At 41.1% G+C, this 22,882-nt stretch overlaps 1 protein-coding gene across 2 annotated transcripts in view; it reads right to left on the bottom strand.

Moving 5' to 3' along the window:
* Positions 1-22,882, bottom strand: part of ankfn1b (ankyrin repeat and fibronectin type III domain containing 1b) — a 133,687-nt gene that overhangs the window by 99,535 nt on the left and 11,270 nt on the right. The window contains exons 1-3 of one of the 2 annotated variants that reach the window (XM_058060990.2): positions 18,010-18,573; positions 8,949-9,130; positions 7,211-7,440 (exon numbers count right to left, since the gene is read on the bottom strand). In XM_058060990.2, the coding sequence (XP_057916973.2) occupies positions 7,211-7,440; positions 8,949-9,130; positions 18,010-18,128 (531 nt within the window). In that variant the 5' untranslated portion in view covers positions 18,129-18,573. Of the gene's footprint in view, positions 1-7,210; positions 7,441-8,948; positions 9,131-18,009; positions 18,574-22,882 lie in introns of those variants that run through there. The other variant, XM_058060991.2, reaches the window with a different exon arrangement.

Genomic DNA, 22,882 nt, shown 5'->3' with positions numbered 1-22,882 from the left:
GACCCATCTTCAATGCTCTGACAGAGGGAAGGAGGTTGTTCCCCAAAATCTCACAATACACGGCCCCAGTCATCCTCTCTTTAATGCAGTGCACTCGTCCTGTCCCATGTGCAGAAAAACACCCCCAAAGCATGATGCTACCACCCCCATGCTTCACAGTAGGGATGGTGTTCTTCGGATTGTACTCTTCATTCTTCTTCCTCCAAACACGCTTATTGGAATTATGACCAAAAAGTTCTATTTTGGTCTCATCTGACCATAAAACTTTCTCCCATGACTCCTCTGTATCATCCAAATGGTCATATGCAAACTTAAGACGGGCCTTGACATGTGCTGGTTTAAGCAGGGGAACCTTTCGTGCCATGCATGATTTCACATCATGACGTCTTAGTGTATTACCTACAGTAACCTTGGAAACGGTGGTCCCAGCTCTTTTCAGGTCATTGACCAAGTCCTGTCGTGTAGTTCTGGGCTGATTCCTCACCTTTCTTAGAATCATTGAGACCCCACGAGGTGATATCTTGCATGGGGCTCCACTCCGATTGAGATTGACCGTCATGTTTAGCTTCTTCCATTTTCTAATGATAGCTCCAACAGTGGACCTTTTTTCACCAAGCTGCTTGGTAATTGCTCCGTAGCCCTTTCCAGCCTTGTGGAGGTGTACAATTTTGTCTCTGGTGTCTTTGGACAGCTCTTTGGTCTTCGCCATGTTACAAGTTAAAGTCTTACTGATTGTATGGGGTGGACAGGTGTCTTTATGCAGCTAACGACCTCAAACAGGTGCATCTGATTCAGGATGATACATGGAGTGCAGGTGGACTTCTAATGGGCAGACTAACAGGTCTTTCAGGGTCAGAATTCTAGATGATACACAGGTGTTCAAATACTTATTTGCAGCTGTATCACACAAATAAATTGTTAAAAAATCATGCATTGTGATTTCTGGATTTTTCTTTTTAGTTTATCTCTCTCACAGTGGACATGCACCTACGATGAAAATTTCAGACCCCTCCATGATTTCTAAGTGGGAGAAATAGCAAAATAGCAGGGTGTTCAAATACTTATTTTCTTCACTGTAGGTAAGAAGCAAGAAATGAAAGGGAGGAAAGAAAACAGCTTGGAGGGGTTCCCATCGTCTGTCCGTATCATCAGGCTAATTACCCGAGTAAACATTGTGCTAATGCCACAAAGGCCTTGAGGCTGCGCTCCTGTATCCTGTTTCAGTTGAGGCCACTGGAAGTTGGCCGAGACGTTCAACATCTGTCCTAGTGCACTTGAAGTACACAATGTATAAAACCTGACATTTCCATTACGGTTCAACAGGACCTCCCAACCCGGTAAAAACCCTATTATTATCATCATCATCACCCTGGTGTCGCTATGACAACCGGGTCAACTTTTAATGACTATAATCAGAGAATTAAGTGACTATGTACACTGAGCCCACCCCCATCTATCCCTCTATGCCTACTGTACACTGCCATCATTTAATGATGTGCATGTACACAAACACCGTCATAATACTGTGGAACAACCTTCTCAACCTTCTCCCAACCTTACTGATATTATTAGTCTGTTCTGCATGGAAAATCTCTAGCTCCACCATCCTACCAATAATCCTACCATCATACAATTCCGAATTTTATGGAAGACCAAAGAAAAAAAATATCCCAATGATAAGACATAATTATGAGATAAAAAGACAAAATTATAACATAAGAAAGTAAAAATTAAAGGTCCAGGGTGTACCCCACCTCTTGCCGGAAGACAGCTGGGATAGGCTCCAGCACCCCCCGCGACCCACGTGAGGATAAGCGGTAGAAAATGAATGAAAGTCAAAATTATGAGATGAAAATGTTGAAATTATGAGATAAGAAAGTCACACCTATGACATAAAAAAGTGAAAATGATGAGATAATGTCAAAATGATGAGATAAAGTTGAAATTATGAGATGAACTCATAACTATGAGATAAAAAGTCAAAATTATGAGATAAAAACTCAAAATTACGACATTAAAGTCATAATCATGAGATAGTCAAAATTATGAGATAAACTCATAACTATGAGGTAAACAGTCAAAATTATGAGATAAAAACTCAAAATGATGAGATTAAAAAGTCATGAGAGAAAAACTCAAAATTATGAGATTAAAAAATAATCATGAGAAAAAGTCAAAATTATGAGATACAAACTGCACATGAAGGCGGCACCTAATTTCGACTTGTTATCTCATAATTTGGACTTCCTTATCTCATAATTTGGACTTCCTTATCTCATAAATTCCACTCTTCTCATAATTTCGACTTTTTTTCATATAATTTTGACTTTTATCTCATAATTATGACTTGCCATTGGGATAACTTTTTCTTTCATTGGCGGAAAGCAGCTTACATAGAATTCAGCCAAACTCCTCAAGAAAAACACAAATCTAAAATCCTACAAAACTTGAAACATCAGCCAAATTTGAAGCGTCAAAGGATTAAGTCACAGTTTGTTTTCTCAGGGCATTGAATCGATCAACGGTACGATTCCGGTTGTCTTTGAAAGTGAAGCAGTCTAAATGTATGGTTCAGCATCAGTATGACCCAAAGTTTTTGATGGGATTAAATTCACTCATCTAATGTGCATATTATGACATCACCAGGCTAATCTCTTATATGATATGTTTTTCTTCTTACAATCATTTTGCAGACCCTTTGTCATCCATTATTGATAAATTATAAACACTGGAAGATGGTAACTGATATCATTAATTCACTCTACGGAGGATGTCTGACTGTCTATTAAGCACAGGCTTCTGCATGTGTGATCACACTGGCCGTGTTTTCCCCACACAGAGATAATAAATCCAATCAAAGCGGGCTCTCAACCACGGGGGGAGAAGTGACATATCACACAAACCATTCAGGCAGCCCACGAGTTTAAGATCATTGACGTCATTGGGCCAATTGGGCACCACTGAGATCAGTGTGAGTGTACATGATCTTGTTACAAATGCACCCTGGTGCCATCTCCTGTGGTTGTTTTTGGTTCTGGCTAAAAGAAACAGTCATGTGCTTCCACCCCCCCCCCCCCCCCCCCACCCCACACTTCATTTATGATATGCTTTGAAAGAATAATGGCCTCCCCCTTGTTGTGTTTAATAAAGACACCGCATGAGTCACGGCGTAAACAGCGTCATACTGCAAACACACAAGAGTGGCGGAAACAAATGTGACGAAAGCATTATGTATTTACAGCATTTCAATCAACAGCAGTGATACACTGTGTACTTCTACCGGCTTGTGGTTAACACTAATGTTGGCACACATCATTTCTCATTGCGGGTACATTACATTGTCCAATAGCTGCTCTGTGGGAAGTGCATAGGAGGAGTAACAGAGTAACATGATGGATGTTTTGCTGACAGTGGCAAAAGGATGCAAACATCATCCAATCCAATTCAATCAAAGTGGCATTCTTATTGTATTTTCGGATGTCTTAAAGAACACATTTTATCCATTTTTAACAAGTCACAGCAGCCTCGGTACTTTGGTATGAATAATGCATGAACAAATGATCAGACTTAAGCCAACTTCACTTCACATCCAATAACTGCACACCAGAGTACACAGCTTCTAATTGATGATGTGCTCCTGCATCTTCCCTCTTTGTTGCCTCTATCACCAGGGGGAGGGAAAAAAGTACCAAAGGTTCTAAAAGTGATGGACTGCGATGGGAAGCTCTCGTAAGTATTCTCCACTTGTAGTCACAACAAAGTGAGAAAATGAATTATTGACAAAATCATGTCAAAAAACACGTGGAGGAGATCAAATATATTGTGTGGTACCTTGGACCTTAGCGACCCAAGCGTTTCTTTTTGTTTTTGTAGACAAACCACCCGGCAACTACAGGAGAAAATTTAGCTCTCTTTGACTTCAGGGTCATTTATTAACAAGTAAATTGCACAGCACAACAGCAACACAACCAATGTTGGAATAGCACTAGCTGATGAGTGCATTGTAAACAAAAAGTGCAAAGTGTAATATTATATGATATAATAAGAAAACAACCAGCAAGTTTCACACCAACAACTGAGTGCATACATCAAATGCACTATAGGAGGTTGCCTACAGCCACAGCTGTTACCGTCAACCCTCCTGTAGTTATTTGATTTTGTAGACCACACAAGGCGTCTACCGGAGATGGCAGCAAATGTATTATGAGTACTACTATAAGTAGTAACGGTTGTTGTATTAGATGTTATGATATTATAGAGGAGTCTATACATAATCGGAAAAAGATGAACAGCCATTAGAGTAGAAGCTGTGTGTGTTCTCACCCCAAAACAACCGCAGGCCATAAGGTCCACAGCAGTCGCCATGATAACACCAGCAGTCAAACCACCAGACGTATAAAATCTTGGCTCCTTGGCTTCCTTCTCAGCTATAAAGTTGCTCTCCGAATCCAAGCAGCAATGTCTGGTTAAGAACCAATGTAATACTATTTCAAAGCAATATTAATCATTGTTTGAATGAGGTATCTTCCGATGGAGAACCAATTAAAAACAATTCCATCCATGTGAAGCATGTGAACCACTAGTCATTGTACACAAAGTTCTCCCAAAGAGAGTAGATGACCCATGGAAGGATCCAATTGCACAAGTGACACAGGAGAACCAATTACACAGCTGAGGCTGCTAATGAGGTGTCCTGTTACCTGATCCAGTGACCAGGACACAACAGAAAGCCCTTCAATCTTTAATGCTAATACTCTAATTCAGGTCTGGTGCCCGTCTGGAATCATGGCCGTCAAAAGAAAAAAAATTATTTTAATAGGTATTATTTAAGCATTTTGCTTTTTCCTGACCTATAAATGTTGATAGAATGTTGTATTATTGTGTTAAAGCACCTAACCACTTTTGAAGTAGCTATCCAATGGGGTTATTCATTTATTATCAACCCCTTTACCAACAAAATAGAAAGTAGGTTTCGGCAGTAGTCTGGAAGTCCTCGGGAGAGGTTGGGAGTAGGACAAATCAAAAAAGAAAAAAAAGTTATTATTTAAACCAGGGGTGCTCACACTTTTTCAGCATGCGAGCTACTTTTAAAATGACCGAGTCAAAATGATCTACTCACTACAAAAATGCAAAACATCTATTTATTTTCAAATGTATTGAGGATTATTTGTACGTACAATGTATGTTGATGTACCTTACATAACCAAATGAGCCAATATTGCAAAACACACATAATTAACTATTAACATTTTTTGTAATTACCTGAGTTTACTTTGATGACTTGCACTGAATTGAATCAGCCAGGGATGCATAGTCCGGACAGTAGCTGCTGATAGCCAGGTTAGCCAGGTTAGCCAGGATAGCCAGGTTAGCCAGGTTAGCCAGGCAAACGCACTTCGAAAAAGACATTGTGAAAAAAAAAGTCCACCTCCCGTTCCGTATGGAAGTGATATGTTTTTGCCTTTTTACTTGGTCCAGCTCCTTCACTCATTTTAGTGACCATAAACTTTAGCGAAGGCTTAAAATCTGACGCAATTCTCCAACTAGCTTAGCACTTTGCATCGTTGTTTACGCATGAGCGGTGACCTAAAGGTCAAAATTCAGTTGTCATCTGACTGGTTGTCCTGTATGTCAATCAAGTAACGGGGATGGATGATAGGCTGACATCGTAAGTTCTGCTGCACTTAGAGACGTTGTTTGATTTGATTGGTCACCCGAAGGGCAACATTCAGTTGTCATCTGAATGGCTGCCCTGTATATCAATCAAGTGACGGCATTGATGCTAGGATGATATTTTTTTAATGTCACGCCGCGATCGACCAGTGATCGACCAGCGATCGACCAGTTGTGCTTTTTCCTGACCTATAAATATTGATAGAATGTTGTATTATTGTGTTAGTTGCTCCTAACCACTTTTGAAGTAGCTATCCAATGGGGTTATTCATTTATTATCAACCCCTATACCAACAAAATAGAAAGTAGGTTTCGGCAGTAGTCTGGAAGTCCTCGGGAGAGGTTGGAAGTAGGACAAATCAAAAAAGAAAAAAAAAGTCATTATTTTACATTATTTATTTAAACATTATGCTTTTTCCAATTTTCTGACCTGTAAATGTTGAATTATCGTGCTAGCTGCTCCTAACCACTTTTTATAGCTATAAATAGCTAAATATGTATAAATAGCTATCTAATGCTATGGGGTTATTCATTTATTATAAACTCCTATACCAACAAAATTAGAAAGTAGGTTTCGGCAGTAGTCTAGAAGTCCTCGGGAGAGGTTGGGAGTAGGACAAATCACAGCGTGGGTGAAATAAATTAAAACAGACCATTTTGGAAATCCAAGGAAATACAAGTGGAATAGGGTTATAGCCATGTAGTCATGAAGCAACATCCATATAGTCACCGTTCCACGCTTATAAGTCTTTCTTTACAACATATTGCCCAGCTCAGAGACTGGAGACGGCTGCAAGCTAGCAAGCTAGTGACCTTGCAAGCTTACCAACTAGCCTCCAGTTTCATTCATTCATTTTCTACCGCTTTTCCTCACGAGGGTCGCGGGGGGGCTGGAGCCTATCCCAGCTGTCTTCAGGCAAGAGGCGGGGTACACCCTGGACTGGTGGCCAGCCAATCACAGGGCACATATAGACAAACAACCATTCACACTCACATTCATACCTATGGACAATTTGGAGTCGCCAATTAACCTAGCATGTTTTTGGAATGTGGGAGGAAACCGGAGTACCCGGAGAAAACCCACGCATGCACGGGGAGAACATGCACACACAGAGATGGCCGAGGGTGGAATTGAACCCTGGTCTCCTAGCTGTAGCTGTGAGGTCTGCGCGCTAACCACTCGACCGCCGTGCCGCAGCCTCCAGTTTATTTCTTCTAAACTTAACTCGACAAAACAACCTTTTTGCACTCTATCATGTCACATGCCATAGTTGACCTCATGACTCCATGCAGTGTTAAGGTAATGTCATGTAAGGTAATGTCTCAAAGTTTTGTGTCATTACTGCCACCTACTGATCAGAATACTACATATCACTTCTATTTCAATGTGTTTTGACTAATAATGGAATTAATGTATGTCACCTTGTGTCATTTAGTGGCACTTCCTGTAATAGGACAATCATGCCTCTGGATGCTTTGAAACACACTGCTTTAAACACTGCTAAAAATAAGATGAAAATAAAGGCATCAGACTCACAAACTTCCGCTTCAGCTTGGTCTTACTGCTGCGTGCCAGCTTGCCCTCCGCTACGGTCCCTCCGTTGTCGTCTGAGCTCATGTCAAGGTGGTTGTCTGCAGAGATGCTCTTACGGAGATATGCTGCACGCGCCCGGAAGTGGGAGAAGGGTGACTGGGAGCGAGGCCTGGCTTCGCATCGCTCGGGCTCGTCTTCGGCCTCCATGTCATCCTCCAAGCGCCACAGTTCCCCTTTGGAAGGGGGGGGGATTGATGTTATTTCATGTGGAGAAATGCTAAAAAATCACCTTTATCCAGATGTGCAGTGACATTGAAGGGGCTCCAGCACCCCAAAATGTTACATAAACATTTTTATTCTCATGCTGCCTGAGTCCACACACTGACTGGAGATGGGCCATTATGTAAAAGCAAGAGGCAGGAAGAAGCAGACTCGTGGCTGCTTTGTCTTCCCATGTTCACACTCGCTTGCTGTCAGAATGTGCTAATCACGTCTGACGCCCATCACTCTATTTTTGACATTTGTCACGCGTTGTCCTGACAGCAGTGCCTCCGTAACAGCGTGCAAGACACACACAGTGGCTGTTCAGTGTTTCATAGTGCTTGTCGGGATCTGGTACTAAATGCGTCCAACAACAAATGTCCTGTAGCACCAATGTAGGACACATCCGCAGCTACCATACTGACCCACATACAAAAAAAACGTAATTTCAGCGTCTAAATATTAACCAGCAGGTGACAAACAACAAAAAAAGATTTGTAGTGGTATTTATATTTATATTGTTATTTATGTTTTATTTTATCCTTTTCCTTATTCTTATTTTTACCTTCTACAAAATGCATCGTGGAGTTGCACTCAAATTTTGTTTTATGCAATACAATGACAATAAAAGGTGATTCTGATAGTGGTATTTATATCTCATATTTTTGTTAAAATTAATTTAATTAAATAAAAAAAAATTAAAATGTAAAAGATAAAAAAAAATGACATTAAAAAAATTATTTATTAGTAAAATTCTAATAATACAATGCATGGGCATAATAGTGTAATATTATCATGAGGTCATATTTATTGACAGTTACAAATGGTCCCCTATCCCTCAAGGAAAATGATTGAGGAATGACTGACATGGTGTATAAGTGCATTATTGAAGAGTTAACATTGGGGAAAAAAAACTTTCAGCACAGAACAGAAAAAAACAATGAGTGGGGGGGGGGGGGGGGGGGGGCAGACAAAAGCTCAGCGGCATTATGGTCGATGACAGCGGTTGCTAAGCAACAAGGGGCCAAGTTTAAGTCTCTCAATTTTGATATTTGCAACAGAGCAGCAGCAGAAACAACAGGGTGTGTGTGTGTGGGGGGGGGGGGGTAAAACAGCCCGATGGGTAGTACAATACAAGTAGTACAAATAGTCGAAATAAGATTTCTCGATGGAGAAAGTTTGGACACCCCTGCTTTACACTTTTGCTTTATCCTTTGTCTTTTTTTGGTGTTGTGCATTTATCGGATATAGATTAGCATCAGGGGGGCAGCGAGAACGGCTCCTACATGCAAGCCTCTCTTGCATGGAACATCACAAATAAGGAGGACATCCCAGCTACTTCCCAGCTGTGCTAATGTGCTAATTCTAATTGATCGAGAGGAGCTGAGATAAAATCCCAATAGTCAGTCGTGGCTAATGCTGCTTGTGTGAAGTGTGTGCTGCAAAGAGGTATGAATGAATGAGTAAATATTGTGCCTACCTGCAGGGGGCAGCGTGCAGGCCTTTGGTTGGCTACTGGCAGTGGTTGGGTTCCTCCTGCGAGGAGGACTTCCACCAATGAGATCAGAGGGATGAGACCTGGAAACCCGAGGGGACTGGGGGATGCTGGGTAAAGTGCGAGATTTGGACAGTATTGGTCTCTGCAATTTCCTTTCAAGTGACCTGGTGGGGAGGGGGCGGGGGACACACACAAAAAAAACACATTGCAATGTTAGTATCAGCATAGCGGTTTGCATGACTTTGGTGCAGCTGGTATTTGCTCCACTCCCCATGAATGACCTCATTACACACCCTGATGGAATCTCAATACTAAAATATCAACATGAGTGGATGGATGTGTCAGACGTGTCTAAAAAAAAAGAAAAGACAGGTCGTCTTATATTCCTTCTCTAAAGCAGCAGGTTGGACAAATCGACTTCACTCCTTCACTGCAGGTTGTATAATTTCATTTAGATCATGTCTGAAAAGCGGGTGTTCAAGTATTCATTCTGTGTATCATTATCTTTCCAATAGGGTGATTATCAAGCAGTGGTGCACACGTTAACACACACTCAAACACACCCCCACAAAGCCAGTTTACTGTTAAGGAGCAACAAGAGAGCAGTTGTACGGATCAATCGTGAAATTACTTCCACCTCAGCATAATCAAGTCGGAGGCCGTTTAGGAAAACAAGCAAGAGAAATTGTTTTTCTTTTATGGTGGTTGATGCCACACAACTCCCCAGTGGGAAGCCAATCAATACACAAAAGCGCCGCACTGCTTTCACGCTATAAACGCAGATGAATAATAAGAATAAGAAAGAACCCTCTAGTGAAACAGCTGGTGGGTGTTATAAAATGCAATACTAGTTACAAGGAGTATTAAAGCATCACTTAGATGCGGCCAAGACCTCGAATGAACCTTGACAACCCAGAGTCACTGCAGCCAATCCCCTTCTCTCTTCCTCCTCCTAGTCCGCCTGCAGCGGCAATGTGATCAAATCCATTGAAACGTGGTCGGCATCTCCAACGCCGGACTCACAACGGCACACCGCGGAGTGACATTTTTGTCTATGGAACAACTGAGAATCCACCCTGGGAAGCAGTTGATTATATAGAAGCTGAAGGGGACTGTCACTTTCTTTTTGGAAGACTGGAGCTTTATTTCTTCCGCTAAGTCCAAACAGCAAAAGGAAGGCCAGGTTTGGATTGGTGCGAGTATAGCGGGGGTATTTATTTCCCTAAACTGAAACATTTGGGAGTGCATGAGTAAGTTTGACGTACCACGATTATTGAAACTATATAATGCACAACACAACAGCAAGAGAACCAATGTTGTAATAACAGTAAGGAGCAAACTGCTCGGTCACAGTCAGGATTGAAGTCTTTCAAGATCAATGATTCGATATTTTTCAGTATCAACAACGTAATCCTCAGGGAATCAGGGGTGTCCGAAGTTTGGACAAAATATCTGTGATTCAACACAAAAAAATAAATAACACAAACAGCAAAAATGGAATAATCTGCAGTAATTCCAGAACAATAAAGTCCAAAAATCTGCAATACAATGATGAAAAGCCATGATTTTACTGAGGAAAATAACATTAAATAACATTGATATTTTAGGAAAATCAGGTTGCGGAAAAGGTTCTGATGTTACAAGCATAAAGTGGGAATACAGTTTTAATTGCGAGAAAAAATACAAGAAAATAAATGTAAAAAAATTGAAACAAACAGCTGTAATTTTATGAGAATAAAGTCAAAATATTAAGAGAAAAAAGTCTAATAAAATTTTTTAGGGTTAGGGTTAGGGTTAGGGTTAGGGTTAGTCCCCAACTCATAATATTGGGAAAAAATAATTTTAGTAGCATAGAGTTGAAATATTACGGAAAACAAATAAGTATCTGTAAGTTGTAACAAAATAAAAACAAGAAAACATTTTTGGTAATGGTTTAAATTTGATGCATACAATGGAATACATCCCATAATTCAAATCACAGTTCCACATGTCCAAAAGGAGTAGAAAGAAACATACCAGAGAGTATTTGCTCATACGCATCTTTTCCTCTATTGCCAAATAGCATTACTTTGCTTTTACTTAGGTTCAAGGTTAATCTATTTTTATCAAACCATTTTTTTTTTAATATGGCCATTTCAGCTGTACGTTCAAGAACAAAAGGCAGTAGTATCATTCACAAAAATAAAAACTAACTATTTCGTAACTTTACAGATTGATGTAGAAGTTGAACAGCTTTGGCCCCTGTATTGACCCTTGAGGTACCCCTCAAATAATATTTAAATTTGTAGATGTATTCTACCCTGTGATTCTGTATATTTCTAATTTTGTAATTAAGATGTTGTGATTTATTTTATCAAAAGCTTTTGTCAGATCCATAAATACTGAAGCTGCACACTTTCTGTGGTGTATAGCATTGGTAATTGCATCCGTAATTCCCGTGGATGTCATAGAGGTTGAAATGTTTATGGGAATAACATTGAGAAGAAAAGATTATTTAATTTAAAAAAAATAAAAAAAAACTGGCAAAATGTGTTGATTTACAGAATATGAAAGTGGCCAGGGCTGCACGGCGGTCGTATGGTTAGCGCGCAGACATCACAGCAAGGAGACCCGGGTTCAATTCCACCCTCTCCCATGTCTGAATGTGTGAATGTGAGTGTGAATGGTTGTTTGTCTATATGTGCCCTGTGATTGGCTGGCCACCAGTCCAGGGTGTACCCCGCCTCTTGCCCAAAGACAGCTGGAATAGGCTCCAGCACTCCCCGCAACCCTCGTGAAGATAAGCAGTAGAAAATGAATGAATGAATGAATGAACATGTATGAATGGGGCTGCACGGCGGTCGAGTGGTTAGCGCGCAGGAGACCCCAGTTCAATTCCACCCTCGGCCATGTCTGTGTGGAGTTTGCATGTTCTCCCTGTGCATGCGTGGGTTTTCAAAAAACATTCCAAAAACATGCTAGGTTAATTGGCCACTCCAAATTGTCCATAGGTATGAATGTGAGTGTGAATGGTTGTTTGTCTATATGTGCCCTGTGATTGGCTGGCCACCAGTCCAGGGTGTACCCCGCCTCTTGCCTGAAGACAGCTGGGATAGGCTCCAGCACCCTCCGCGACACTCGTGAGGATAAGTGGTAGAAAATGAATGAATGAAAGTGGCCATTGCATCCATTCATTTTTCACTACGTGGCCCTCTTTGGAAAAAGTTTGGACCCCCCCGCCCCAGTTAATAGGGGATTTGATAAGCAAAAAGCCAAATCTGGTGGATTGGATGCTTGATTGCGCCTTGAGAGGTTATTAGCCAACAGTTAATCAGGAAAAATAGCCACTTTGGAAGCACTGATGAGTCTGCAAGAGGAGTTGAGGACCATTTCTACATCGTCCTCGGTCCCCTGCCTGCAAGTTTACGGACATACTTTAGTAGAGTTTAAATTCTGTCGGATGTCTGGCTTGTGGATTTGGCATTCATCACCTCAGGACCATTGGCTAAACTGACAGGGCAGTTTGAAGTAAGCACATCCGCAGGGGTTTTAAAAGTAAACTACAGACATGTGCTGACTGTCAGCAAGTCAAAAGGTGGGTGTTGAATATTCAGCCTGGGACACTGAGAGCATCCATAAATGGACACTGAGAAATGTGATGATGATGATGATGATGATGAGTTTTTGCTCACACAGGAAAGTGATGAGGTTGAAATACATCCAAAGGAAGGAGGTGAACATTCACACACGAACAGGATGATGTGTCTATTGACGAGTTTCAACATTCACCCTCTAGCCTTTTTTTCTTTTTTGGGATTTCTTCTCTTTATCTGTCTCGGCACTTGACTGACAGTGAAGAGGGTTTAAAAGACTTGGCTTCAATCGCCTTTCTCACTGTGAGCCGCAATGTGCCTTTTTTTTTTTGCTCACATTTCCGTATCAAGAGGTTTAACAGCCAGTACAAGTTTAAGGCTCAGAAATGGAATCTAACACCACCAATTATTACACGGTAGTATAGGCACTCTGCAAGGTTTCAACCATTGCATTCATTGCCGTTACCATTGCCTGGCCTTCCTATTCTTCTTGCTAATGAGTGGTTTGCCTCTTCTGGTGGTAAGTTCACCTTCCGCCTTAGGAACCTTCCAAATGGCTGTACAGGCTACAACCAATGTTTGTGTAATGTTTCTGATTGATTCTTTCAAATTCACAATTGTTTTTCATGTTGTTTTGACCTCTAAATGCAGTCTACACCAAACTGAAACCATGTGTAGACAGACAGTGCTACTTATTGACTGAATAAGCAATGCAGTAGGGCACATCTGGGCAACAAAACACACCTATCAGTCATGTTCTGACCACATGGCTTTTTTCCCATGTTGTTTTGACCTCTAAAAGCAGTCAACACTTATTAATTGAATAAGCAACACAAAAGGGCACACCTATCAGTCACATGTTAAGACCGCATGGCTTGTTTTTCATGTTGTTTTGACCTCTAAATGCAGTCTACCCCCAACTGAAACCATGTGTAGATATACAGTGCTATTTATTGATTGAATAAGCAACGCAGTAGGGCACACCCAGGCGACAAAACACACCTATCAGTCACATGTTCTGACCACATGGCTTGTTTTTCATGTTGTTTTGACCTCTAAATTCAGTCTACCCCGAACTGAAACTATTTGTAGACATACAGTGCTATTTATTGATTGAATAAAACACACCTAGGCGACAAAACACACCTGTCAGTCACATGTTCCAATATCTTTGCTCACGTGAAAAATGGATGTGTTCAAAGGAAGGCTGCCATCTTCGAAATTGTGCATAAGATCCAGATGTAAATGTCTGGAAATTAAAGCTGAAATGTTGCTTTCTGCTCGCATAGTCATCTTTTGTTTTCGGTCTAAAGTGGTAAAATTTCACAGATGATTTTACAAACATAATTCATAAATCATGCTCTTTCATGGTTGAATACAGCCCATCATTAGTCCAAAAATATGCATATTTAAGCAAATTGTATAGATTTTTTTGCCAGCATGACATCACTTTGATGCCATGGCACTATTGGTTGAATGCCATCAAGACCCGATACAATGCAGGTAGTATAATTAATAATTGACGAGGTATCTGTAGAGTGGAAGAACATTTCGGAACTATTTGAGGAAATCCAGGATTCTATTTCTCCCATTGAATGAAGTGGACTGCTCTCCATGGTGCTGAATGCAACTGTAAGACAAACCCTGCTGCTACTGGAGTTCTCTTCATGATTTGGTGAAGGCGTACAGCCCGTTTAAGAATGGCAAGACTGAGCGAAGGCGGGTTAATAATCTTCTCTGACACGCCACGGCCGCTGCCACTCTGCAGCAAACATGAACACTTTGCCCTTTTAGTTAAATATCGCTCATGATTCATTACACACTGAACAACTTGTCACCATTCATTTTGGCCGTGTACCAGATAGGGTGCACTCCGGCAAGACTGCAAATTTGTCTTTTTCGGTGTAGACTGAAAGGTGGAATTTCATTTTCTTTTTTTTATTATTTTTTAGAGACGCAATCACAACGTGGAAAAGGGTTGCTCCATTCCAATAAAGATAAGCCAACTTCTCATTAACATCACAATGACTCTTCAAACAGAATTAGCAAGGAGGCCGCTAGCCTCCATTCCGAATGGCTGCTCATTGAACGCCACACAGAACTATAGGGATGTAGTGAAAGAGAAAGAATAATGAGACAAATTTAGAAAGCGAGAGAGAGAGAGAGAGAGAGAGAGGACCTGCAGATGGAGGGATGTGCCAGACACAGACAGCGAGTTGGAGAGACAAGCGACTACACGCTTGAGAGTGAGTTTGTTATGATGTCCACCCACGTCAACACTTTGCACTGCCAGTGAATGATAGGAGACTTGATGGATGTTTTTTTTCTTGACTTCAATGGTAAACAGGTACATAGTAATACCTCCCTGATGGTGCCAAACTGAACTACCGTATTTTCCGGACTATAAGTCGCACTTTTTTTCATAGGTTGGCTGTACCTGAGACTTATACTCCAGAGCGACTTATAAATGAAAAAACGGTTTATGTTACATAAACACTGGACACCTTTTCTGTTCATGTTTATTTTTTGTGTAGCTGAATAACCATTGTGTTAGCATATCTTACACCTATTCAACCTGTTCTCTATTCTTTTATTATTGTTAGAACTTGCCTTCCAAGAGGACGTAATGTCTGTTTTGGTCAAGTAGTTTGTAAAATAAATGCAAAAAATGTGACCTAATTATGCATTTTTGGCCTTGTGCGACTTATACTCCAGAACGACTTATAGTACAGAAAATTCAATACTATACAATACTATAATACTATCATTTGTAGCTTTGTAAAGCTAGGCTGTATTGGCCAGCTTATTCATTGGTTTCCCACAGGACTGCAATCTATTTGTGGAGATGTGTCATCTAATTTGAATAATTTGATTTAATTCATTTTTAGCAACGCTGTGGGAGACAAAATGTTTCGAAATTGTACCATGACTAAGCCTTCGTGATGCTTTAGCATTATAGTGCAAAGGGATCCGTAATGATGTGGTCAATGTGTTTACATTAGTTTTAATGAGAGGTAAGACCAATACAATATGATACCTCAGGTTCTCATGACACATTTTTAGTAGGTTTAGGTCCCTGGTAACAAGCAAATTTCTGTTTTAAAGTTCGGAGTTTCAGCTGTAGCGTTGGCATGCTCGTCACTGGAAGGCTAAATTTAATGATGAGCAGCAAATACTGTCACCGCGTGGGACACCATGATGTGTGCGTGTGTGACAGTATGTGCTTGGAAAAGCTCTCCTTCTCTCCTCTATTTTTATACAAGTGTATATAGGATATATATTTATTTCTTAAAGAGCATTCTATACTGAGCACCAGTGGGAAGGAATCCATAGCATCCGGCATCACGGATGATGACAGTACGTATCCAAGCGCACCTCCACACTTATGTAACACAATGCTTTCCACTGCGCATGAAGAGAGACATGCATGCAAACACACGGATGCCACATGGAGATGATGGAATCACAAAGCATATTGGAATAAACCCATATATGGTTCACTGTAATGTCTGTTAGGGGGTATGTACGGTATTTGCCTGAATTTAAGACTACCCTCATTTTTCAAGACCACTTTAAAAAGGGCAAAAATCAGGAATAAATAAGATATTTCTTAGCTTTGTTGAAAACTCTGCTTCATTGATCGCCATTATCGTCAAATTAACAACACATGAACTCCTTCCTCTGTTCTATGCCAACTAGACAAGTTTGCTGCATCTCACTATGTCACTGAGATGTGTGTGTGTGTGTGTGTGCGTGAAAGGACAAAAAGCTCTGACTCGAGAAGACATTCTCGAGCCAATTCTTGGTTTGCACGTATAAATCTTTAATGCCTGAATTTAAGACGCATCATTTGAGGGTTTTTTTTTCTCTTTTATTCAGTTCATTAGGGTAATATTGTCCACAATAACCACAAAATCATAACACAACTACGGAGTTTTAGATTTTAGAAATTTTCATTAAGTAATAAAAATCCATAGAGCCATTCTATTTGACGGAGTTATGGTCGAAGAAAAATGGCTAATTTAAAAAAACTAAATAAGCAATGAAAAACCCCCAAAAAATAAATAAATAATATATATATTTAATATATATAATATATTATAATAATACATTTTATATTTATTGTATGAATATTTATTTTTATTATTATTTTATTTTTATACCAACCCAATAAAACAGCATTCTAAAATCAGTTTTACATGTAAAATATGATGCGATCATTCCTATGTGGTTAATACATTGTGTGAGTTCAATTGTGTTATTAATGTACTTTTTAGCACCAAATGTCTTGGTTTACATCCTTTTAGCTTGCAACTACATGGAAACAGGAAGTCAGCTACTCTTTAAAGTATTTTTGAGTTGCTGACATTTTTAAAATGTCCTCTTTAACCAAGCACTCCTTCATATTTTACATGGAGGAGTGCCTGGTTTTGTATATTATGTACACCTTGCATGATGCTTTAAAATAACAAAAGAATATCCTCATGTTAATTATGTACAGGTATATTAATACAACTTGACACGCATATTTGGCTTTGATTTTGTCTGGACTCGCTTTTAAATAAAATAAACACAACATAATATATATTAAAAACAAAAAAGACAAAGAAAAATCCAAAATAAGTCTCATTTCGCAAACATCGCACTTCAATAACAAAAAACTAGACCAAGCATGGCTTAAGCGAACGACATCTCCTGTGAGCGCGCACCATTTTGTGCTGACTGGCGGGATGAAGGCTGTGCTGCACTTTGAGCGGTAGTTTGTTTTGTTTTTTTTTTGGGGGGGGGGGGGGGTTCCCAGTTGGGATAACAGGACAGGATGGGCGTGCTTGAGGTGTTCATGTGCTCACCTGGTTAATTCTGTTTCAAATCTAAATATTTTCACACTGGGGCTGTGGCATTCGCCTTAGAGACCATCACTTTTGTGTCTTCATTCATATTTGCATTTGCTTGCAGGCTGCCAACCTCGATAGCAGCCCTGACTCCATCCACTGGGACAAAGAGACTGGATGACTGGCGGGAGGGTTCACTCTCTCCATTCATTCCACTGTAGAACCAACGCCAACCAAGTGTTGACAGGAACAGAGTGAACCCTCTTGTCATCCAGCCTGTTTGGTCGAGAGAGAGAGCGAGAGCGAGAGAGCGAGAGGAGGAAAACAAAGACGCATGCACAATTTTATCAAGGCAAGCACGAGTTTGTTTTCAGTTATTATGGAATGAATTAATTTATCGATTACGGTGACAGGCTTAATGGCAAAATAAATACTTAATAGTATAGATAATGACATGACACATAAAAAGGTGTATAGTATTTCAGCCATGTAAGCAGTATAAAACTCAGGCATTTGAGACAGGTAAACATCATTTACATATGTCAAAGTTTTGACATCAGAAAGCAGAACGCATGAGTGCGTTAATGCATGCATGCGTATAGACGGACATGCCGATGATGAGACACAAACACAGGTTACCTGGCCTCTGCCACAGTGCAGCAGTAGCTGCCGCTACGCCGTGAGCTCCTGGTGACCCTCAGCTCCTCTCGAGACTTACGTCGATTAAAGTAGTCGGTGAGTTTCCCGAAAGTCGCCATCGTTCTTAGTCTGCGTCTCTTCCTCCGTCTCACCTATTTATTTTTTATTTTTTTGCAGTTGGCTTTCTGGTCCTGTTCTGTAAAAAAAAAACGGGTTCACCCACAACCTGTGGACGTGGATGCTGTGGCACGGCTTGGCATCAGCTGTGAGTTTGAGTCTCCCCTTGCGCCATCAGCCTCTTATGCAAAGCACTCAATGTACAGAAAACAGACAAAAAAAATACCAACGCTCCGCTCTGCCTCTCTCTCTCTCTCCCCCACCTTCTCTTTTTCGATCATTTGCTACTGCGCACACAGCAGGTCTTCCTAAAATAGTAACGTTTGTAAGTGTCTACCAAATCGACATGGCAGGAGCAGTGCCCCCCTGAGGAGAAGAATCGAGAAGAGGTGATGGATCAGCAGTGGTCCTCTCGTGTGCCGCTGTGATGCTTGTACGCAAGCATCATCTAACCCTCCCCATCCACCCCCCCAACCCCCCTCCACACCCACCCCGCCTTCACCTCTCTCTCTCTCTCTCTTTTTTTTTTTCCATCTGCCCAAATGCTTTCACATTTGTCTCGTGACTAGCGGTGTCTGAGCTCTGTCTCGCACGAGACGTGCTCGGATTCACACGCTGCCTGGTGTGAACCTGCACCCCCCCACCCCCTTCTCCCCTTATTGAGATATGAATATGTCCATAGAATACCACAATGCATCCCAGCAGACAGCTAATATCTTATATTCGGGGTTTCATACATTGGAGTCAGAGCTTTTCATCCTGTCAGTCACACAGAGATGCAGAGAGATTCAGCCACAACGGAGACAAACATGTCTCAATATATAATGCAAATTTTTGAAATTCAAATACTTTGTGACAAATTAAAATAAATGTGATGATTGATAAAATATGATTCCTGATTTTTTTCAGTCTATTTAGTGTAATAATTTTCCCTACTCAAATGAATGGACATATGCTGGAGCCTATCCCGGCTGTCTTTGGTCGAGAGGCGGGGTACACCCTGGACTGGTGGCCAGCCAATCACAGGGCACATATAGACAAACAACCATTCACACTCACATTCATACCTATGGACAATTTGGAGTGGCCAATTAACCTAGCATGTTTTTGGAATGTGGGAGGAAACCGGAGTACCCGGAGAAAACCCACGCATGCACGGGGAGAACATGCAAACTCCACATAGAGATGGCTGAGGGTGGAATTGAACCCGGCTCTCCTAGCTGTGAGGTCTGCGTGCTAAACACATGACCACCATGCAGCCTGTGAGTGAAATTATTATTATCTATTACATTACATGAATTCTATGTTTAGTAGTATTATCTAATGTCATTCTTGTGTCATGCAAAAGGCAGTCAAGGCTGAAATACACCAATTTCCTGTGTGACAGATGTTTAACATTTGTGGAATATTTTGGTTTTCACCATTTGTGGATTTTTTTTATGCCTTTACTGCTTCAATAAACACACAAAATGGTGAGACATGACAGGAAATCCAATAAGTCTGTGGGCAGCAGCAGGTGTAGGAGGGTTGGACAGACGGGAAGTTGGATGAGGCTTCTTAATGAAGAGCTCGTTTGTGTGTGGATGCATCACTTCCAGACAAACAAATAAGTCTGATAGTCGTCCTTCCGTATGGAGCCATCTTTATCCTTTCTTACGACTCGCTCTTAAGCATGTCTGCATGTTAATAGACCCAAGTGTCATGATCCCAAGGGGAAGAACGCTGTGTGCCCTTTACAAAAGAGTTCATCTTATTGATCTTCGCTTCTGTCATGACTCACTCCACCCATTCCACCGGCTGGGCATCGATCTCAGAGGTAACGCAGCCTGATTATAGTGTGCACGTGGCGCGGACAGATTTTAGTGAAGGAGAGCGAAAGCCTGAATAAACAGATTAGGACATGGATTGTGTCAAAAGTACTGCATTCATTCATCTTCATTTTCTACGGGGATCGCGGGGGATGCTGGAACCTATCCCAGCTGCCTTCAGGCGAGAGGCGGGGTACACCCTGGACTGGTGGCCAGCCAATCACAGGGTACATATAGACAAACAACCATTCACACTCACATTCATACCTATGGACAATTTGGAGTCGTCACACAGAGATGGCCATGGGTGGAATTAAACTCGGGTCTCCTAGCTGTGAGGCTTGCACGCTAACCACTCGACGCCATGGAGCCTCCCACCCCTTTTTGAAGAGGTTTTGTTGAAATATTTCATCATTATAATAAACTGATTGTGTCATGGGCTGCACGAGTGCACGAGTGGTTAGCTCACAGGACTTCACAGCTAGGAAACCAGGGTTCAATTCCACCCTCGACCATCTCTGTGTGGAGTTTGCATGTTCTCCCCGTGCATGCGTGGGTTTTCTCCGGGTACTCCGGTTTCCTCCCACATTCCAAAAACATGCTAGGTTAATTGGCCACTCCAAATTGTCCATAGGTATGAATGTGAGTGTGAATGGTTGTTTGTCTATATGTGCCCTGTGATTGGCTGGCCACCAGTCCAGGGTGTACCCAGCCTCTTGCCCAAAGACAACTGGGATAGGCTCCAGCACCCCTCGTGACCCTCATGAGGAAAAGCGTTAGAAAATGAATGAATGAATCATGTCATGACAATATGTTGAATTTAGATGATGTGTATTTACTCATTGGCAGAGAGTACCAGACATTCATTCAGAGGCTGTTACTGTATATTATTTAAAAAAGGAGATCCTTAGATTGGAATAATATCTCTTAAAAGCCAGACATAAATCAATCACATGCCAATGTGCTTCCTCCATAAACAGTAAATGGCAATAAATCCCAACTACTAACCTGTAAACTAATAAATTCTAACTAAATTGTACATTAAACACTAATATAGGATATGTAGACCACTTTAAAAAGATACTATATAAGCACCTCCATTGGGAATCCAGTGTAATTGAGGAGTGTGTGAGTGACAGGAAAAAAAAGCTCTGATTCATTTGGGTATTATCAGTCATTTGGTGTCACCTGCTCATTTGCATGTAGAACTCCACAATATCAGGCACTTATGTTGGTGTCAGCACGGTGTTCCTCCATGTCCAGAATCCTCATATTCATATGTTTGTAATGTTGTTGAAAGTGCCGTTTTAGTCAATGAGGTTGTCATTTTTAAATGGCTTGAGAAACAGACATTAATCATCATTAGGAGGCACAGCAAGAGAAAGGAATGAACGCACTGAGGGAGAAAGGAAGGAAAAATACAGCCGGAATGACGCGACCACTGGTCCTTTGAGCCACTGCAACTATTGATAACAGTTCCCTTTTTGCCTCTCATCTGCAGTCGGCTCTAAAATGGTTTTAGGCTGATGAATTAATCATACGGCGTAATATTTCCAGGGCTATTTTCTCCCAGTATAAAAACAAGAGCACTTTGGCTATATCACAGAATGTGGGGGGCATAAGACTTGGCTAGAGAAGTTCATAACATTATAACATATCATTATGAACATAACATAACATATCATTCACAACTTTTTAGTGATTGATTATTATACATCCATCCGTTTTCTATGCTTATACTCACTATGATTGCCGGTATGCTGGAGCCTATCCCAGCTGTCTTCGGGTGAGTGGCGGGGTACACCCTGGCCTGGTCACCAACCAATCGCAGGTGGAATTCATGAAAATAATGGTTTCAAAAAATGTCAATGATATTAATTATCGCTAATAATTTCTCATTATCACGACAGTCCTACAGAAAAGTTAATGTTAATGTTAAAATCTTGTTTCGTCTTGTGGTCCTGATGTCTCGTGACATCCTTACTTATAATTAGTCAAAAGTTATCCTCCAATTCTGTGTGTATACGTTTGAAACACACAAGTTTAGGATAAGTAAACTGGAAAGGCTAACTAGCTAGCTCGGTAGCTCGCTAGGCTAGCAGTGGCGTCTCTGCAGTCCCTGCAGTGATCCTGTAGCCTGCGCAATGTGCTGTAAACAGGAAATAACAGGAGTGTAAATGTGATTGTAGGGGTGTTATGTCATGTCTACAAGACTCTAAACGTGACTGTAGGGGTGTTATGTCATGTCTACGGGACTCTAAATGTGACTGTAGGGGTGTTATGTCATGTCTACGGGACTCTAAATGTGACTGTAGGGGTGTTATTTCATGTCTACGGGGCTCTAAATGTGACTGTAGGGGTGTTATGTCATGTATACAGGGCTCTAAATGTGACTGTAGGGGTGTCTACGGGACTCTAAATGTGACTGTAGCTGTGTTATTTCATGTCTACGGGACTCTAAACGTGACTGTAGGGGTGTTATGTCATGTCTACGGGACTTTAAATGTGACTGTAGGGGTGTTATGTCATGTCTACGGGCCTCTAAACGTGACTGTAGGGGTGTTATGTCATGTCTACGGGCCTCTAAATGTGACTGTAGGGGTGTTATGTCATGTCTACGGGCCTCTAAACGTGACTGTAGGGGTGTTATGTCATGTCTACGGGGCTCTAAATGTGACTGTAGCGGTGTTATGTCATGTCTACGGGCCTCTAAATGTGACTGTAGGGGTGTTATGTCATGTCTACGGGCCTCTAAATGTGACTGTAGGGGTGTTATGTCATGTCTACGGGGCTCTAAATGTGACTGTAGGGGTGTTATGTCATGTCTACGGGCCTCTAAATGTGACTGTAGGGGTGTTATGTCATGTCTACGGGACTTTAAATGTGACTGTAGGGGTGTTATGTCATGTCTACGGGCCTCTAAACGTGACTGTAGGGGTGTTATGTCA

The sequence above is a fragment of the Doryrhamphus excisus genome, unplaced genomic scaffold, assembly GCF_037039965.1.
Source record: "Doryrhamphus excisus strain RoL-2023G ecotype Guam unplaced genomic scaffold, RoL_Dexc_Guam_v1.1 HiC_scaffold_24, whole genome shotgun sequence".
Taxonomy (NCBI): Eukaryota; Metazoa; Chordata; class Actinopteri; order Syngnathiformes; family Syngnathidae; genus Doryrhamphus; species Doryrhamphus excisus.
This window is presented reverse-complemented; position numbering and strand designations above follow the sequence as displayed.